Source organism: Aquila chrysaetos, chromosome 1 (assembly GCF_900496995.4).
Source record: "Aquila chrysaetos chrysaetos chromosome 1, bAquChr1.4, whole genome shotgun sequence".
Lineage (NCBI taxonomy): Eukaryota > Metazoa > Chordata > Aves > Accipitriformes > Accipitridae > Aquila > Aquila chrysaetos.
Window position 1 is genome coordinate 56,518,524 of NC_044004.1, and position 20,785 is coordinate 56,539,308.

Consider the following 20,785-nt stretch of genomic DNA (forward strand, 5'->3'; position numbering starts at 1 on the left):
GGGACGCTTTATCTCTCTCTCCTCTCAAATCAGTTTCATCATTTCTAGTAGATGCACAGAGTCAGCAGACAGGCATGGATATGGACAACAGAGTGGCCAATAGATGGCTGTTAGAAGACAAATGGATGGAGAGGAAATTCAGGGATGTACATCAACAAAAGATCTGATAAGCGTGCTGCTGAGCAGGGAACTGGAATCATCCTGACAATTCTGTCAATGTGGTGTTACCTTAAATAGTGTTCTCACTTGCTCCCTAGCAAGTTGTACAAAATTAAACACATTTCATATAGTAATGGCTCATGACTATATTGCATTTTTATTTTAATCCATATGAGACTTACTTGCTTTTTTAGGGCATTCCCTTTTAGTTCTCTTGCAGCAAACCCATAGTATCAGAGAATATGTGGCACAGCTCCTGCCAAGAGAAGGAGATTCACAGCTGTCCTCTTGGCCTGCCCCCACCCTTGAATCCCAGCACCCTGCTGATCAACAGCAAGGGTTGCGCCCATGCGGTTTGTTCTGCTCTGACAGGTACTGGCATTTGGCAGCATTCACAGCAAGCAGACAGTTGCAGAGATATGAAGACTTGGCTGCAAGTCAGAAAGCCAAGCTCATAGAAAGCATGGAAGGATCCAGAGGATGCAAAGGTGTTAAACCCCTTCTGTCCTGGAACAGCCAAAGGTGGCTCTAAACTATGCTGGCTGCCAGTAGTTACAGGCACTTCTACAGAAGCTAGAACACCAACACGAAAAAATAATTTGAAAATAAGCATAGCCAAATATTTACCAGAACACCTAGAGGATGACTCCTAGCTCTTCATCGTCTTCCAGCTCATGACACACTAAATTATTTGAGCTGCCCAAATCATGCTGTCTGGATTAGCTGCAGCTCCAGATCTATCTTGAAGTAATACACCTACAGTCTTTCCTCTAAATGAAGCCAAGTCTCTCCATCCTCCAACATCAGACACCAGTCCTCCACTTTCTTCTGGAATTGCAAGGGGTGTTTTGCTTCCGTTGTTTAACAACTGTGACCCTACAGCTTTAGTGCTACACCAACAGATAGGACTCCCTTGAAGCTGCTAGCAACACTAAAGACAATCCACTTGCAAGACTGAATTCTCTTTCAATTCATTGTGTTTAAATGCTGAGAATTCCACATGTAAGCAGCACACAGAGCAGAAGGGCAAGTTATTCCTCCTTCTCCCTCTCTCTCCCTGCTCACACATTTCCACAACATCAGCACAAGAGCAGTCCTCAATTAGTGAGTTTGGGCTAAACTTAAGCAAGGAGAGTTATCGATTTAAATCGCTTTGTGCCTCAGCTTAGTAAACTAATGCTCTTGATTACACATAGGCAGTGATGCTCAAAGCGTGGTTACCATAATCCAGGAAAGAGGCTGTGAAAAGTTACTTGATGTCTTCTCAGCCAACTTTATCTACTTTTAGCACATCACCTTCCCCTGGACTGATGCTATTCCTGCTTATTTATCTTACACTAAACAAAAAGTTACATTATCAGGAGACCTATGCATGTAGTCTACCCAACCACAGACAGATTGATTCTCCATAAAAATCTGTTTAAAAATCCATTTTAAAAAATCATGATGCTGTCATCTTACCTCAAGTTGCAGTTTTGTCTGTTTGGGCAGGGTTTTGCCATAGAAAATGGGCATCGCAGAGAAGCAGCACATTATTGTCAAGAAAAACACTGTACAATTCTTAGGCCAGAACCACACTAGATTATTTGCAGCTACTTGAAAATTCTAAGATTTATCAAAGCAGAAAGATTTTGTCCTTCTAAGACATATAGATAAACATGGATACTTTTCTTCCAAACCTGTACATGCACTTTGCACAAATGTAAAAACTACACAAGGTTTAGGACAGCATAAACATGGGACTTGTTGACTTGGACAACCTGAGACGCCATATGGTAGTCTTAAGTTACTCTAGAGCCATAGAACTGCATTATGGGACAGAACTGTAAAAGAAATCAGGGTAAATATAGACAGATTGGTAGGATTTGTAATACTTGTCCTTAGCTATGCAAAGTAAAGTCACAACTTGTAACAATCATGTAGGCCTTTTATCAATAGAGATAATATTTGATGTATCTTCAAGTCAGAGTTTGTCAGACGGACTCATTCATAAAATTTAAAATTTCTTATGGAAGTAAATGAACAAAGTCTGTCATTACAGTGAAAAGATAAAGTACATCCTGGCAAAGCTGTTCTTTTTTTACAGTATAGACAGCAAATGCTGGTTCATCTTTTTTTTTTTTTAATACACTAAAAACAGTTATTCAACACTTGCTGGGCAAAGAGCTCATGTGTATCTCATTTACATTGGGGTTAGACATGGCACAGTATCTAATCCACAGAAAGCTATCCCTAATTAGAGAGTAACCATGCTGTAAAGTGAGATTAGAATCTAGGATCTGAAAGCCTCCAAATGTGAGCAGAGCATTGGTTTATTTTTAGTGTAGTCTATAGGGCTGATTTTAAGAAGTTAATCCCAACCCAGACTCTAAAAGCATACATACAACACACAACTAGCTACTCACGCCAGTGTGTTAGTGAGAAAATCTGTACTTCTAAAAGACCTTGGGGAGGGACAGGTAGGGAAGACAAGGCCTTTGCCTTACCATTTTATCCCCATATCAGACACAGTTAAGAATGCACATGAGTACTAGCATTAGAGGCACAGAGGCAACTACATTTGCTAAGGAACTAAGGACCTAATGAAAGAATCCAGCTATAAACGCAGATCTGAGTTTCTGCCACACCAACAATGTGTCTTTCAGTCACTTACTGGGAACACCCAGTACGTCAGCCTTTCAACAAGTACTTATTAAGGAGCCATTAATTACCATGTATCCAAGTGCTAGAGTATTTCAGTTCCCTCTGCTCTGATACAAGTATTGTTGTTCTTGATAAACCAGAACTGTAGCCAATCCTCTGGCTTTATGCCCGACTGTCTATTTGTTTTTAGTGATATAATCTGACCGCCCTGGATGTTTTATAAGAAACATGCTGTTAAAAGGACAATTTGAAACTTTTTTATTTGTTTGGACAATTGAAAACTTGGCTGTCCCTTTTGTGGCCTTCTCTGCACAAACACAGCAACTCTGAGGGAGAAGAAAATTATTTTGACACTGTAAAGCAGGCATTTTGCTTTTATTGTGAAGATTTACGGGCAAAATTAGGCAGTGTGCTGTGCTTCCTCTGCTCCAGTTCCCCAGCACCCTTTTCATCAGCCCACCTCCTTCCCCTTTCTGACTCCTATTCCACATCCTTTTCCAACCCAAACAGGGCTTCTACTTCACACCATCACCATCTCCTCTCTTCTGCTGCTGTTTCAGTCCTCCGGCTCCAACTGTGGGCACTGAGACCGAACTGACAACCCAAGCTGACTCAGCTACAGCTTCTCAAGCGTCCTTAAGCTATGCTCCTAGTTCCAGAAGCCAGTAAAGGTATGCCAGGACTTGTGCACATGGGCTCCAAGCCATGACTGCCTCACCTGTGACACGATTTTGTCTCAATCATCGGGAGATATTTTACAGCTTGCATAAACATAACAACTTTCAGACACATTTTATGGATGCGTAAGTTTAGAAAGCATTCCTCCCAGGTTAAGGTAAATGAACCTGATATTTTCCTTCTGGATTTTCAAGTAGAGATACCTACTGTGCTATACAGCTTTGCTGGCTTAAGTAAGAATTCAGCAGTTCATACTTATGCTCTCATCAGCCATTCTGTCACTACAACTGCACTCCAACTAAACCTTGGTGAAAGGTTAGCTTTAAGGCAGTACCATTCTGAGGTGGTCGCGTTTTCAGGTTTTTTGTAAGCGATGATGATAATGCTAGATTTACATGTTATATACACTATCTCCAGGAAACAGTAACTTTTCTGTGTGTTATATTGTTGGCAAAGCAGACAACTAACTACAAAACAGAAGGGAAAGTAGGCAGCAGGGACCAAATGAGCAAGTTGGGTTTCAGATATTTCTTCTTCTCTGCACTGACAGCAAGAGAGACAAATCCATACACTTCCTACCTCAGCACTGTCTTCCTACACTGAAGGGTCAGGCTGTGCCCCTGATTTTATACCACAGGGTCACAATGGCCTTGTTTGCAAACACAATAAAACTTTATTGTTTCCCACCTTCCCTACATAGATATTGCAAACAATATTGTCCTTAACTACAGAATGGCTACTTAAAAATAAAAATGATCAGATAAACTGCTAGATACCAGTAAAGACTTAAGGGGACAGACAGAATGAACCAGTTCATTTGTGCAGTCAACAGAACAGCTGCAATTACTGGTAACAGGCTTTCCAAACAATTTCAATGCTTTACTTAAGAGAGTCTCCATTACCAGACAGCTTAGAGGCCTGGCTTCTCTTCATTACCTATCTCCCCGAGTTCAAGGACTGAGCCTTAAAACATCCTGCTAAAGCCACTGCCCTAGATTTAGAATACTGGATCCCAATTTCTGATTTTCCTCTAGTCCTGCTATAAATGACCAGACAACTTATCAGTTTCATATTGCCTTTACCCTGGGGAAGGAAAGAGATGCATGTACTTAAAACCTAGAAAGCACCGTCACTGAAGTTGCAGCAGAAGCAAGAGAAGTCTTGACCTGTTTATCTCATTCTGCTACCACCAATACTCTCCCTCAAGCCTTTTACTTCTTCACAGTTCAGACACATCTAACCTGATCTAGTTTTGGAAATGAACAGAAAATTCAGTGATGAAGCTACCTAATGTCCTCTGAGGCACGCAGCTGGCTCCTCTAACTGCTTAAATAGTAAACAGCCAAGTCCTTCCTCAAGGAAATGGACTAACCCTTTGTATGTTCCCAGGTGGGAAATACAGTCAAATAGTAATCAGATAGGGAAGTTCAGATTGAGGATCCATAAGTATTTAGAGTTTGTTGATTGGCATGCAAACATAAAAAATGTTTTTAGGACAGGACCCTCAAGAACAGTGAACCCTCACAACCCAATCAATTGGCAGAGGCAAGAACACACAAAATCATGGGGAAAGATTTTGTGTTACTACACCATACTATTTTTACTTAGACATATATTTGAATGAGCACTGTCTCTTCATTCCTTTTTTCTTCCTAAACGCCCCAAAAGGTACAAGTAGCACTAATTTAAGGATGCTTGTGAGACTAATAGTTTGCCAAGGAAGTTGTCAGAAAAACACCTTCCTCCACTAGAACTCTTTGACCTGTTCAAATATGAGACTGTTCAATGATTGAAGTAGTTGCCTTGTCCAATAGTGGCCTACAACAGGACATATGATCAAAGGTTTTCTGATGTGTGAACTGGGGAGACACCTGGCAAGAAAAGGTCTCTTGTTCACTGAATTGTGTGACTTACCTTGATTACCTTGAAATTAAAATAAAGATAGTAAGTGGATGCACAATATAAGTAATAAAAAATGCAGTTAATTTATAAGATTATTTTGATGTACTTGTCATTTCAGCATAACAAAACCTGTATTTTATAAGAACCACTGAAAACTGGACTATAAGAGCTTTGCTCTTAATAGCAGGCACAAGCAAACTTCTATTTAGCAATTTCTGAAGTTTCATCAATGTTTACAAACAGAATTTGGAGGAAATCCAGGTCTATGCAATATACTTTGAAAATATCTTTGCTATCAGCAATGCTGTTTCTGTTATTGCTTATTCATCACACCTTTTTCACCCCTGTAGGAATTCTTGCAAGAATTCCAAGAGACAACATATCTCCTTTTTTATTTATTTATTTTATACTGCCAGTGTTACTTTCTGCTACTTAGGAAGCACAGTACAGTTGAATCTAACCAACCATGGATATTTAATGTCGCCTTCTTTCTATAAGTTAAACAGTTGTTTCTGTTCACAAAATCCTTTTGAGTCATGGATGGTAGCTGCACTTGCAATATAGAAATGGGACAAACACACAGAAACCCACTGACATCAGCACATGCTTGCCTAAGTCATTCCATACAGACTCCAGATTCTGGTCTTCTCAGTGTTTAGAAGGACTGGCAGCAGTCGTGAGTAGGCACAGAGGGCTCTGACTGATATGAAGGCACAATGAGATAACTGCAGCAGTACCCTGCCCCAGCTTTTTATCTTGCCCTCAAACAGCCTACCTCTATGCAGAGTGCCGAGCTGCTCACAAAGCAGCGACGTGAGCTACTGCAGTTTACTGCCTGTGAAAATAAATCAGCACCAGTTTCGGTTTACTTTATTAGTGTCAAACTCTAACTTCCAACAAGTCCTGTATCAGTCTACAATATCACAGGAACTCTTACAGTATGTCTTTTTTGTATGTCAGAGACATAATCCTAAGAAATACAAGCACTTGCAGCCATTCAGTTAGGATACATTCAGATGACTTAAGTTCAGAGAGAACGTCTATTCCCAAGCATTGTGCTAACAGTCTTGCCAGGAGATAATGCCAGCAACAACTTAGTACTACCACTTCTTCACTTTCCAGTATTCAGCTTGGAATTGTAACATTACTGAAGTGTTTTCAGATAACACATACTACTGTGAACACTTGCAGACGGTGAGTGAATGCCTCAAGTGTTTGGCTTCACCTCTACCCAGGAAATAAAATAAATTAGATATAAACTGATGTCCTGGTGTGATTTTCTACTTTGGGCATATGTTTGACTTTTTTTTTTTTTTTTTTTTTTAAAATCACCCTCCCCAGGTGGAACAAGTTAGTTTATCTGAAACATGTTTTCTGAACATACAAGAAAATTCTCAGAAAGAAAAGCCTGTGGACTACAATGAGTCTCCTAAATGAAAGCAAGGTCCCTTCTGCAAGATCCCTATATCCAGTAAAATTTGGTCCTACATTTTTTGGAGTTTCTTAAAAAGTACAAAGCTCCTGTTCATCAAACTTATAATAATTATATTCTGCCATTTACCTCCTAAAACTGAACATGAAGAAAATCCAGGAGCCCCTCAAGGTAAGCCCACAGCCCTGCACTGGTTTAAATATTCTAGCCATTTTTTGCATTCATTATTCATCAAGGATCATGCATTAGCCTGGTTGTCAGCATAAAACTGCCACAGAGAAAAGACTCTTGACCACTTCCTCAGTTGATCTAAGTCAACGTGACTAATCATGGTGAAGCTATAAAAGTTATATTGCTGTAGAGTAAATTCAGTTTTTGAAGCACACCTAAAGAGGGGAAGCACCTCATACTTTCTTCCCTAAGTCGCTCACCTGGGCTTAAGGAGTAAAATTTAATCCTCTTTATGATGTAGATCTGTAGAGGGGATTAATGTATACTCTTCTGTTCTGTAAAAGGTTACTAGCCTTTAACCTATTACAATACATTCAAATTAGACACAATGGAGTCTGAGCATGAGATGTTTGCTGTCAGTAACAGGGAAGCTGTGGTAGGTGCCATTTCCAGGTGTTTTATAGTACTACCTGAAACACATATTCCTTCCTTCCTTCTTAAGGGGTTCAGAGGAGGAGCAGCATACTATGTTCCCAAGGAACAGCTCCAGCACACCAGGGTCAGAACTCAGCTCAGCGAAGCTCACTGTGCACTGGCTTTCATTCGAAGTTTTATGGCAAAGCTAAGTTCCGAATCCAAACAAAAACAGGCAGTTAATTTTCTTAATTTGCTTTCAATAGCCTTTAGTGAAACCAGCTAAAACCACAGTGCCATTAAGATGACCAGTATATACTAGGATGCTTGTCCCTTTAAACCATGGAATCTGTGTAAACCAAACAGTGGAATGACTCAATGGTTTCTACTCAGTTGCTGCAAAACTGGAAGGCTCACAGCATGCTTTTTCTTACACATCTGAGGAAAAATAACCTCCATGAGCTGGTACAGTAGGCTGCTACTGCCTCATGCATGCTAATTGGTGGTCATTGAATAAAGGTTCCATTTCCAGCTGAGTCTCTGAAGCCTTTGTTTTTAAAAATAAAACACTTCCTGGAGACAAGTGAAGAAACCACTAAATTGCTACAGACTAATTACATGTGAGGCCAGATGAAGATACCTCTTATGATTAATTTCTCCAAACAGATTAAAAAAAAAAAAATCATACTTAAAAATAGTAATTTTAACACTGGTCAAACTGTGGTTTGGTTACCTAATTACCAAAACTAAATGATGAAGAACACTATGGTTGATGTAAGGAGTTTCACATTAAATTAATCATGCATTTCCCTAAGTCCTCAGTATATGCTTACTGAAGTATTTGAAAAGTTTCAGAAAGTGGATGTAAGTAATGTACTTGTCTTCACTCACTGTCTAGTTAAGTAGATATTGTATTGGAAAAATTTGCTAACATTTTGGATGTGTTTTTCCTAGCTTTGTTTTTCCTTCCTGGACACCACATTTGAATTCTAGCTTTCTTCCCTTTAGTGCATCTTTCTGATACCATACAAAGGACAGAAAGAACATTCCTTAAATTCACAAATACACCTCATGAAAACAAAACTCAACCAGTATAACAAATGTGTTTTGTAGTTTACATCCATTTACAGTGTATGCCTAATAAAAAATACAGGATGCAGTGATATTAAAAGTCTGACTCTATTTGACTCTTCTGGAATGTGAAATTATGAGGTCATTAAAATATATTTTATTTGTCAATTTTGGCAGGAACTAGTGCCACTCAAAGGACACCCTAACGATCCAAAGAGGAATGTAAGCAATGTAGCATTGTCAGATACAGGTGTCTGTGATGCAGGGTCTATGAGATTGCTACAGGAACCCATCACGCTCTGCCTTGCTACCAATCTCAGAAGCTTTCTATCACTGAAGGTACCATTAAAAATAAGCATATTTTTCCAACAAAATGATACTTAACTGAGATTTAAGCTTTCTGCAAGACCTGTTCTCTTCAACTTTTCACTCAGCAAAAAAGGAAGTGTTACAATAAGGGCAAGACATCCCATCATGATTTTTTAGATAGAACTGAAGCAATGAAAGGTTCCAAATGAGTTATTTACAGCATGAAACACCAAAATCCAAACTTCTGAAATTATTTTCCTTTCCTTTGGAGTCACAAGAATTCAAAAAAGCATTTCTAGCTTGTCTTCCACAAATCATTTATCATTTGATTGAGACCCAAGAGAACTTGGACACTTAAGAGACTACCAATGCTACAACAGGTTTGTAACATGAACCCCTTGCTTTCCGAGAAAAGCATGTCAGTCTAGTTTCCCCTCCACTCCTTGTCAGTGAAATAAATATGTTTCAAACACAGAACAGAAAGCTCTTAACTATCTTCTGTGGCTGGGTGTGGTTATTATCACTACTCCTACAGATTGTTGTGAATTATCTCACTGTCCATTGAGACTAGGATACTACTGGTCTCCCCACATATTGGTGAAAAACAGTCCTTCATGAAGAGCTTACACAAATAAAAGAGGCAAAACTGCAGCATGGGAGAGAAATACCATCCTTATTTCAGACTAAGTAATTGGACGCAGATTAAGGGACAAATCTGCAATGAAATTCAAGTGTGTAGTACTCATTAAACTAACAGAAGCTGCGTCCAAGCCCTTTTATTGGCCTTAGCCTGCATACCGCAGATCACACAGACTGTTACAGAGTTAGGAGCTGAACCCATGCTATCCAAGTCCTTCTGTAGCCTATTAACCACACAGAATCATCCTTGTGTTCGTATATATAACCTCAACAATTATTTCATTGACATAAAAGGAGGTTATAGGACATGGGTTAAAGCCATTCCTGAAGCATTGCAAATTCCCAACTAATATTATGTTTTCTAAGTGTATAACTTCCTATCAAATCCAGAGCCATAAGACACTTCAGTGCCATTGATGCCTCACTTATCAATGCCAGAATTGCTCATGGCTTGAATTTCTTTCATCTACAGTCAGTCACAGACCTGCAGCATGTGTTCCTACATGATGGCAACAGCAGCTGCTGCCAGAGTGTACGCATCGTCCTGTTGGCTTATCTTTGATTTCCAATTTCTGATTATGTGTAAGGCCTTCTTCATTTTGCAAAGAACACAGGTATACAAGTAATCATTGTCTAAATCCAGTGACAAATTCAAGCCTAAATGACTAATGTCATTAGGACCATGTGAGTTGGATTTGATTAATTACTATTTTTAAGTCACTGAGAAGGCAGCTATAGTCTGACAATAAACTTTTAAAACACCTGAAGCTAGAGCTCCTACAATTAATAGAAAACTAGCCCATACTTTCTATATATCACCATCAAGTGGAGTAAAACATACTGTTACCATAGCCTAAAGCCTGAAAAAAAAAAGGCTGTTAAATACATGTTTAATAAAAAGGTTTTGCAAAAAGTTAAGTTTGTTTTCAGATTACCAATGAAACATAGGTCCAAGTGCCTGTGCCACTTCCAGAACAGAATGACAAACACCACCACTGAATACATCTTCACCACACTGGCTGGTTAAAGAGGAGGGTGAGGAGGGAAATACATCATGCAGCTGGTTTGAGTGGTTTTAAGTATCTTCTTCTCCCTAAAGGTGAGTGACAGTTTCCCAAAACCCATGCTATTTCCTGACTTTTTAAGACTAAATCCTTTGAAAACTGGCTGACATTCACTGGAAAAGAATGGTAGGGCAGGGGGAGAAGGAAAAACTGTTCTTTACTGGCAGCAACAAGGCACTCAACAAAGAGTACAGCTTTAAATTCCTACTCTTTGCGGTTTTTATTTGCATAATCTATTAGGACTCTACCTCTGGTTCATCTCTTGCTTCAACTATTTGCTTCCCCAGTGTCAGGAAGACCAGAAACAGCTACAGTAGAGCTGACCATGATCCCTTTGCAAGCATTTTGAACCCCTCCCGCTTCTTGGGACTCACCTCACCTCCGCTCAGCTGCTGCAACAGCATTCATCACTGTGGTATCAGCAGTAACTCATTCCTCTTTACATCTGGTGTCTATTAAATTGCATAATGGAGGGAAAAGGAAGTGAGGATTTTTTTTAGGGTGTCAATCATTAGTATTTGCAAGAAAAATCAACGATCACATAATGAAGGCTAGGCAAATAGGACCTGATTAAGATCTCCTTCAGGAAAGCATTTCAGGATCCTTAGGTGAATCCTAAATGTACTTTAAATCATTTGCATTATACTGTAGTGTTCTCTGGGTGGACATTTAAGACCCAGTTTTTACTACGTTTGTATTTTTCCCAAAGCTGGCATTTTTTTCAGCCAGACTGCAGGTGGCAGTAGCTCTACAGTTATTTATTTTTCCTGGTTCCCTCTTGCAAACACTTTTACCTGTTTAAAAAAAAAACAAACAACAACAACAACAAAAAAACCCCAAAACCCAAAACAGCCAAAAAACCCTCTTTCTCCCTTTCTTGTGAAAGACGTGGTGGGAGGACAGTCAGAATCAAGAGAAATAAGAAGCATTCCCCCTCTGGTTGTCAAAATTCTAGGATGCAAAATGTTCTCATTTCCAAAGATTCACCCCTCTCCAGGAATTAGATCGGGTTCTGGGCCTGAGAGAGTAGAGTTAATGCTCTTCAGGGCATGCTGGAGTGAAGGGAGGGAGATGTGTTGTAATTTCCTCAGAACATAATTTATGGTTGGATTTTTAATGGTTACATAGGCTTATTTTGACATCTAAAAGCAATACTGTACAGTTTTCCTTTAAAAGTATATAATTCTATTTTGCATTTCTTTTTAATATTGGACAAGTGGCAAGAGCTAAAATAGGCCTTTAAAAAAAAATAACTTAAAACCATAAAATTTAGTTTTATGGATTGCGATTCCATATTCAGGGTGAAGACACTGAGAAACCCAGATTAGTGGTAAAACCTGTATAGTATGTACTGGTGAGGACACTAGAAACAGCAGGGTTGTTTCTCTCCTGAGTTGCCCAGGTTGAGCTTGATTGCCACAGGGTTGGAGCTAGTAAGGCAAAACTAAACTTAAATTAAATCCTAAGTTACTTAATGAGTTTAATACAGTTAAGGTGCAATTTTTGTACATGTTATATAAAGGACACTATGGTTCTGATATCAGAGATGCAGCCACAAGAATGTCAGCATTCAGGTAGGCTGTATATCCTCATTTCATGTACCAACACCTGTACCTCATCCAAATACACCATGACTACCTTTAGCTACATGATACTATCTTTTATTCCTCCCCCTCCAAGTCACTGTTCACCAAATGAGCAGTGATTCCTTGTTCTATCTTCCTTGCATGCATTCCTGCACCTTGTTCAGTGAAAACTATTGGAATTTGGGCTGGAGGCAGTGTTGATTTGACAGTCACCTTTTGAGTTGGTCCTCCCCTGCCAAACAAGATGAGGGCAAAGCACAGCAAGGTTGAAAGTTGCAGCCTAGCTATATGTAGCCCTAACACTACAGCAGAAACCGCTTCCCTCCCTCCCACACATACACACTATACTCTTGACTAAATATTTCATGTTGCTTTTTTAACTATCAGTGAGGCTTAGTATCAATGTCTTTTATGAAGACACCATTGATTTATTCGATTAAGAATTGGAACTAATCTTGAGAGCAGGGTTTTAGGGACCATTTTGCTTTTAAAACTAGTTTTATATTAAAACACAAGGGAAAACAATGCAGCAAACAAAATCTGACCTTACCATAAATAAAACAACAGTCGCCAATGCTGGACACTTGTATCTGTACTGGCAAAAGTGAAATGGTTTGCATCAAATTGTAACAGACCCACTGCTGCATTCAGCACTGAAGCTAACTCTCATACCTGCAAACAACACTGCAGCACATGCAGTAAAGAAAGGAATCTCTGATTCTCTTTACCCTTAGCAGCAATTTTATCTACGTGGGTTAGTGCCTACTATATGAGCTATACAGTGAATCCAACTGGTGGATTGCAGATCTTATAAACCTATTGCATTTCATGTTCTGTAAGTAGTAACTAATGTTACAGAGTAATTTTAGGTCTCTTAACAGTATTATGTTCGTTTGATAATAAATATGCATTTCAGATCAATGAAGAGGTGAACTTACTTGGAAGGGCTACAAAGGAACAACTCTGTGGCCTTCATCTTCTTAAAGTAAGACTTTAAGAGTCTCTCTGTATAAGCTTATGAAAGGAACATGATGGTACAACTCTGGCTACAGCCCAATTTGTGGATGGTGGATCACATCCTGTAATGTCCTGACCCCACAGCAAATGAAAGATCAAAATCTGTCAGCTTCCAGCATATTGGTTTCTGTGGTGAGGAAGACTTTGGGCAGGTCCTCAGTTGAAGCAATTGGAGGACCAGAATCCTTAGGCATGGTGTGGCGTGCACCTCCCACATTTTTACACAGCCTCTTCCCAGTGACTTTCAAACTTTCCTTCTGATGTTATTTCCTCAGCTGGATATCGAAGCTAGCTCTGCAAATCTGACTGGCACTGCATGTAGTATTAAGCACATTTCAGAAAATGATGTATGGAGGTTCTGCTTTCTCGTTTTCTACATCACAGCCTAAATTTGAGTGCAGAACCTCCCTGTGTCACTGTTACTTGTTTTACCGCAAGAGTCAGTTCCTCTCTAGCATTTCTCAAAAGCCTGTCCACATAGCTGGAAACAAGACCCCCTGCTTTTCCACCCTACAGACAACTCATAATATAGTCTTTTCCAGACTCTCAAAGTCAGTTATCTGTTTGCCCCAACAAGCAGACTATCACATCAGCCTGCATCACATTGCTCCTGCTATCACCACATATCCTGTAGGCTCACTTAGTTCAATTGCTCTACTCATTTTCTAGGCTGAGGCTTTCCCTGGACAAGCTTCCTGTGCTTGTCATCTGTTCTTCACTTCTGGTGAATCCTGTTGAGACACGGCCTAAAAACACTTACAGGGTACAGACGATCTCTTCTAGGAACCAGGCTCACAATTTAACATTCTCTCCACTGAGCCTAGGCCTAAATCTCTCAGGAGTTTAAATACATTCCTTCCCACAGAATTGCAAAGTACATGAGTTCTTCAGAAACAGAAAGGCTTTGCAAAAGATTTCTCATCACACCACACTTTTTTTCTGAAAAAAGGCATTTATAGCTCTTGTGGGAAAAAGATGAAAGAAAAAAAAAAAAAGGAGCACAGCCCCTAAAAACAAGCACCTTTACTCTGATTCCTGTTGTTGTTAAGTATCTCAAAGATTCCATATATAATTAAAAAAACTAGGATATTTTCTGTTATTACTGTCTTCCTGATAAATCATACACTGTAGCAGCTAGAGAAAACTAAATTTTCAACTCCTGTTAGGGCTCTTCAAGCTCTCTGTCATATGACTGAAGTAGCCTCCTATTAGGTGATGAGATCTTCATCAAGTGACTTGAGTACCAATATGCCTTTACCAGTACCCCCAAGCATACTGTTTCTTCTCTGTGGTAATCTATTTAACGTTTAGAAAGCTGCTATTTTAAGAGTAATTTCCTTAGCTCCATGACCTTCTGTTTGTACTACAATTCTTTGGTCTTTAGTTCTGCTGTGGAAAAACCTTCACACAGTGACAAGCAGAGTACTGTACCCAGTTGTCTGTGTGGGTTAGTGTTTAATGCAATGGATTAGATGGAAATCCACTGGGGCTTTTTTTGTTTGTTCTGTGTCAAGTCTGTCTCCTTTCTTGTGCGGCCAAGACAGACACTGATAAATATCGACTCTATTTACTCAGAATTTCCTCTGTATTCCTCTGGTCTTCGTTAAACAAGTTTAGGTTGATGTAGGAAGCCTGACATGCTGCCTAGGTTTTTTTTAGACCTATTTCAGCAAGTCTGAAGATGCCAGAGCTGCTGTTCACAGCTCAGAAGTACTTGCCTAACAAACGTCTGACATGTGAATATTACCAAATCTGGACATTCTGGAGATTGTTCAAATCATCAAATGCCTTTTAAGCTAGATGTTAAAAACAGAATACATCTATTTTTTCTATGGATTTCAGGGCAAGACTAAGTTTTGGGTGGTCTCCATTAACTAGATGGGACTTTTCTGTATGCACCACTCTTATTTCCACCTGCCTGTTCTTTAATGCATCTTTCAAGTGTTTCCATGCAAGCCAAAGTGGAAAAGATTTAGAACTCAAAATCAACAGGAGCTTTCCTTTCTAGAAATGGCCAGTGAGAATTTGGCCAAGTATTCTGTCGATTGCACATTTTCTAAACAGAATCTAGCTCAGGTCCTTATAGCAGTCTTGGCACAGAAGCACACGCAGGAGTTAAAAGGAGTCAGAACTGATTTTTTAAATTTTTTTTCGTGATGATATGGCTTTGATATATGCACGGGAAAAGAGGCGCTTTGCATAGCTATTAAGAGAACTTAATAACAAACATAATAAATCTCAATAGCTGTTTTTTCTGTTCAGGGGTAAGGTGACGAAACAGAAACACTTGTGGTTGGTTTTGGCCCCTGGGTAAAGAACTGTAACAGGTTTGAGCATGCACTGCATGTGATCAGGCTTCTCTACCGAAATCTCTGACCTGTTCTGTTAAAGGCATGAATCACAGTCTGAGAAACACTGCTGGAATCCTCAGAAAACCATGAAGCTCCTGACAGTTCGAGATGACAGTGTCCTCATTTGCAGCGCCACTTGATTATTTCATGACTTTACAGTATTTTATGACAAGTAGGGACTCACATGTATACTTCACATTGAGGGGAGAGACCATCGATGACTTCAGAAATATTTTTCTTCTAAAAAGGGTGAGGATGAGAATTATTTAATTTCAGTAACATCAAAGAACTAATAAATGCCTGAGATGCAATGGTGCCTGACAGTTTCAGGTCATACTGGATGAAAGTTAGTGGGGGTGGTCTTTTTATGTAGGTCATTGTGATAAAAGGCATCAAGAGTTTTATAGCTCAGTAGTGCAGTTTTCAGGTTTACCTTCCTGCTCAGCATTGCTGTTTCAACTGTGCTGTTCATAAGCAGAGCATCTTCTAGAGAGGGCATCACTAGCTCCATTTTCAGGGAGCCAGTATTTTTCAGCTAGAGATGCTGCTTATGTGACTTTGTCACACAAAATATTGGTAAAGAGTGGAAGATGAGTCATACATACTTTGATTAAATCTGGCTCTGTCTCTTCCAGTTTCAAGTTTATTTAAGACTCTTTCAAGGTTTTAAAGCCACTCTTCTAAAAGGTGCAGCCAAGTGAAACTATTGGCAGATCAGGAGACTGACTTGCGGTAGCTATTCAGTTTTTTAATGCTTCACATCACAGGTGTTTCATACAACCGGGGGAGTGGGGAGGGGGGGTTAAAAAAAAAAAAAAAAAAAAATCACACTACCACATGTCAGTGGAGGACCAAAATAAGAGTAAGTGTTTTGCTATCCAAGCCAGCAAAACTAGGATTTGGAGATTTGTTTCCTTGACATGCCGGTCATTTGTTTGCAAAGTGGAAACTAATTTAAGGGTTACATGCAATATTAAACAAGAATTGGTCACTGGCTATTACCTTTATTTTAACTCTTCCCACTCTTTCTCCAGCCTTTAACATAAATGGTTACAGTTTCTCTTCTCTGAAGTTACGCTGGAAGTTGACATAGAGAACAGATTCCAAGACTTTTGCTCTAACGACAAGTTTGTCTTTATAGTATGAATGGGCTTGATTATATTACTAGCACTAATAATCTATGGATGAGAACTTCTTATTAAGAGGAGATTATTTTCAGTTTATAACTTTAGCAAAATTTCTTTGCTTTGTATGAAAGTTGCTGTTCCAGGGCATCTGTATCAAGCTCAGTTGTTAGGATGGGGCTGCTCTAGAGAAGAACTGCATGTTAAAAAGACTGTTTTCCATAGGGCCCCCATGAATTTCCTGGCAAAAGCTGGGAGGATTCTAACAAGCAAGCTAGTAACTGCTAGAAGAGACAAGATTATATCCTTAATCCTGACCAAATGAGCTGTAATGTCTCCTCTTCTGTGCCAGAGTTCCTCTGTGATGCTAGTCACATCACTTAAACCAAACTTTTCACAGGTTGTCAGTGTTCCTCATTTTCTAGGTGCTTGATTTGGACACTGAAGTCTGATTGCAGAAGTACTAAAAACACTCACATCTGCAACTGATGTCAACAGGGGCAAATGTTTTGAAAATAGCAAGTACTATTCCAGTGTGTCCAACTTTTCTAGTCAGGCAGGTCCTGTACTATCATCCAATGACAGATGAGTTTCTTCTAATGGCACAACCACCTCCTCCAAGTATTCTCATGGGATGGAGCAAGACACAGTGGGCTCCAGGGCCATATGAATTGTCTGAGTGTGGCACATACAGATTGTAAGTGATATTCATCTATCTAGTGATAAGAATTGTGGGGAAAATGAGATTCTCAGTGTTTCAGTTCATCCTAACATTCATATTTTCAATCTTCATTTATTTGGGCTTTTGTTCTATATCCTTAGAAGAATAGCATTTTTGTCACAAGAAAATCATTCTAACCTGTCTAGACCGCTGTCAGAACTCCAGCAGACTCAGCTGGATGTACCCAGAAGCATTCATAAAGTCACCATGACACCCAACTTACTTTCTTGCAGACCAATACACAACTTGCAAAGCTAAGACTTGCTTCAAGAAAACACTTGAACAGTTTTGCAGATGCTGCCCAGCCTTACTATTTACAACCACATGAGCCCACTGTCAGAACACTTTCCAAGTCTGTAGAGAAGGCAGGGATCCTCCCTCAGCCGCCAGCCCTACACCCAGGTAGGTCAACAAGAGTTTGCTGTTGATCTGAATACAAGCAGCACTGGGTTCTCACTATGCTATCTAAGGGAGTGTCTTTGGGTGCAGCCAGTTGTTGGCAGCACAATGCTTAAAGCTGGGAAGAGCTGTTGTAAATACACCCAAGGGCTTAAACAGTACTCTCATATTCTTATTTGGATGTCTAGGTAAACAGCAACATTTGAAGACTTTGCAATTCCATTTCCCTACCCTCAGGTGAGAAAAGTCACATGCACTTTCAGGTCAGGTCTCAGCAGCGCAGAGACCCTGAGCCTGTACAAGTACACGTACCTGATGTGTTACAGCACCGCGTGGGGATCCTTAGCCTTGAAAGCAAGGCAGGCCACGTAAGCATGACAGCATCCAAGACAATGTGCTTGGGAACAGCAACACAATTGCATGGTCATACCAGTTCTGGCTTTGGTGCTGGGATGTTTATCTATAGCTTAAAAGCCTTTGCACCATATTCTTACACAGGGTAGAGAAAGAATAAAAGACCCTGTCCCATTATCACCCAGGCTTCAGCTTCCAATCAGTAAATCAAGAGGGGAACTGAGAAAGAAACTAGAATAAGGAGAACACTCTGCTTCCTCCACCACTATCACTCATTGCTTTTCTTGTGTAGAGTAGAAAACAGACTGAGGTCCCTCTCTTTTCCTGAAACCCTGCTGTCACAGGGCTCTTTTTTTTGTTATGGCAGACTCTCTTGCTTTTCATCAGCCTGTTGCATCTTACCACAGTCTTGGATAGCACCTGTACTGTTTCTGATGTTGCAGCTTTAAGTACAGAACACTTTCCTAAAAAAAGTTTTCTAGCCCTCACAGGTCTGCAGCAAAGGTTGAGAACACGAGCTTTTATGAAACCAAATCCATGAAACAACTTGCCTTTCATAGTGCCCTCCAAATATTCTTTTATAATCTTGTAATTTTAGAAGGCCTGATCCATTACACTACTGATTTGTCTTAATTCACCACTCATTGTCGTTAACCCCTCATCGTTACAAAATCATAAAGTCCCCTAAACCCACAGGATTTACCTAAAGAGAATCACATCAATTTAAAAGATACCTTTTGAACACTGATACTTTTGGGTTTCTTAAACATAAGTTTTAAGTTTTCATCAAAACCTGAGAGAAAACTAGCCACATATCCAGAGATTCCAGGACTGGAATTTTAAGAAGAATATCACAAATTATGGTAAAGGCTTAAAACTTGCAACAGAAACAGTTCAGGAAATCAAAACTTACTTCTACCAACAGTTGAGCAGAAGACTTAAAACAAATCACTGCATGAGCTCAAACAGCAACAGGAGTGCCACTTTGTGCTTCCATAATCTGTTTTCCATTATATATTTAGATGTTGAAAGTTCTGTGGCAGAGAAAATCTCTTCCCTATATATTTGTACAGTGCTTATCTTTCTGGAACTCCTTTCCTCTACTGGGGCCTTAAAGAGCTGCTACAGCATAAAATAGTAGTAATACTAAGTTAGCTAAATTCTGCTTTCTCTACAGTGTTAACATTGGTCCTGTTCAGTACACCTGACCCAAAATGACCTCATAAATTGAACTGAGCATACAGTTAATGAAAGTGACTATTAACAAAACAAAGTGACAAAGACAACAAGAATCAACCAGCTGCTCTTGTTTGCATTAGCTAACTGGGTGAAACATTGCTGAGGCTCTAAAGCTGCAGTCATGTAGTGGGAAGAACTTACATCTCCTGGGAACATAACTGGGCCCCTGAACTGGCTTCTGATGGGTGTAATCAGATAGAAGTTAGAAGTACATATCATTCAAATATGCAAAAGACTATGAAGAGAAACCAACTCACCCACATAAGAAATACTGACCATAGTGCAATACTAATCATAACACAGGGACAGTAGGTGGGAAGAGAAGGGAGTGAACGCAGCGGACTGGTAAAGAACCTGCTGTCACTGAACTCAAATGGCAAAACCCCATCCCTCTGCCTTCAGTGGCTGGCCAAGGTGTTAGGTAGCTGAGCGATAGAAGAGCGAATGATTCACAATCTGTACTAGGTCCAGATTCTGAAGAACTGACTGGTAGATTATTAGATTTACTACCAAAAAGCACAACTCTTAACTGTGACTCTACTTGCTGTAGCAATTTGCTTTTGGCTCTAAGGTGCACGTCCTTCACATTGTTACAGTGCTACATACCACTGGTCCTATAAATAGTTTCTATAAACATAACCATTTATATTCTGAGAATACATGTACATACTGCTGCACACTATTACACAGCTCAACTTCTAAACCTGAACTGGTAACTAGGAGCAGCTTAGGCAACACTTTTGGGGCAGTCTCTATCTTTTGCATGAAGCAGCTTCAAGGCCCAAGCAAACTAGTCAGCTAACAACTCACAGTGCTCTGGGTAGCCCTCTATTGAGGGCACCTACCTTGCAGCAAGTTCGTACAGAATATACAAACCACCGTTTTCAGTGTAACTGAGAGGTTTGCTGTGAAATGCTCCTTGCTATCTGCCAGTGTGAAAGAAAGGAAGGAAGAAGGCCTGGCATTACACAGCCAAACTGAGGGGAGGCTAGGCTAACCATTCCAAAAATTATATACATAAAATTGCCTTCTCTGCTTGGTTCTTTCCATGTCTTTAAGTGATACCGTATACTGTATCATAGCTGTAAATGTTGAGCCGTCATACATGAAAACAAAGCAGATGATGTCAGAGCTAAAGCTATTATTGTAACACCTAATGTGAGCGTTATGCCTAGATTTATTTTCTAAATTAATTGGCAGGCTTACTTTATGGAACAAGAGATAAAAGTAAACTCATAACTGTATCTATCAGCTATTTATGCAAGAAAACTATAGGACTCTGGAAGAGGAAATATAGAAAAGGCAATCTGATAAACTCCCTTCCATCCCTTCAGATCTTCTCCCCACTTGGAGCATAGGACTGAGCTAACCTGTTAAGTTATTTATCTCATGCACAAAAGTCAGCTATCACATAGAAATACAGGTTCACTCACACTTCTGTTCAGAATAGTGCCTATCCTTCAAGGATAACCTAACCTCTTCAAGGTTTCATGATCAATTCTGTTTTGGTTT

The 20,785-nt window shown here is 39.7% G+C and overlaps 1 protein-coding gene across 1 annotated transcript in view; it reads right to left on the minus strand.

The window, feature by feature from the left end:
* SLC39A8 (solute carrier family 39 member 8) overlaps window positions 1–10,935 on the minus strand; it is a 49,103-nt gene extending 38,168 nt beyond the window's left edge. The window contains exon 1 of the mRNA XM_041123709.1: window positions 10,857–10,935. Within this exon, the coding sequence (XP_040979643.1) occupies window positions 10,857–10,886 (30 nt within the window). The 5' untranslated portion in view covers window positions 10,887–10,935. The remainder of the gene's footprint in view (window positions 1–10,856) is intronic.
* Between the last annotated feature and the right edge of the window lie 9,850 nt (window positions 10,936–20,785).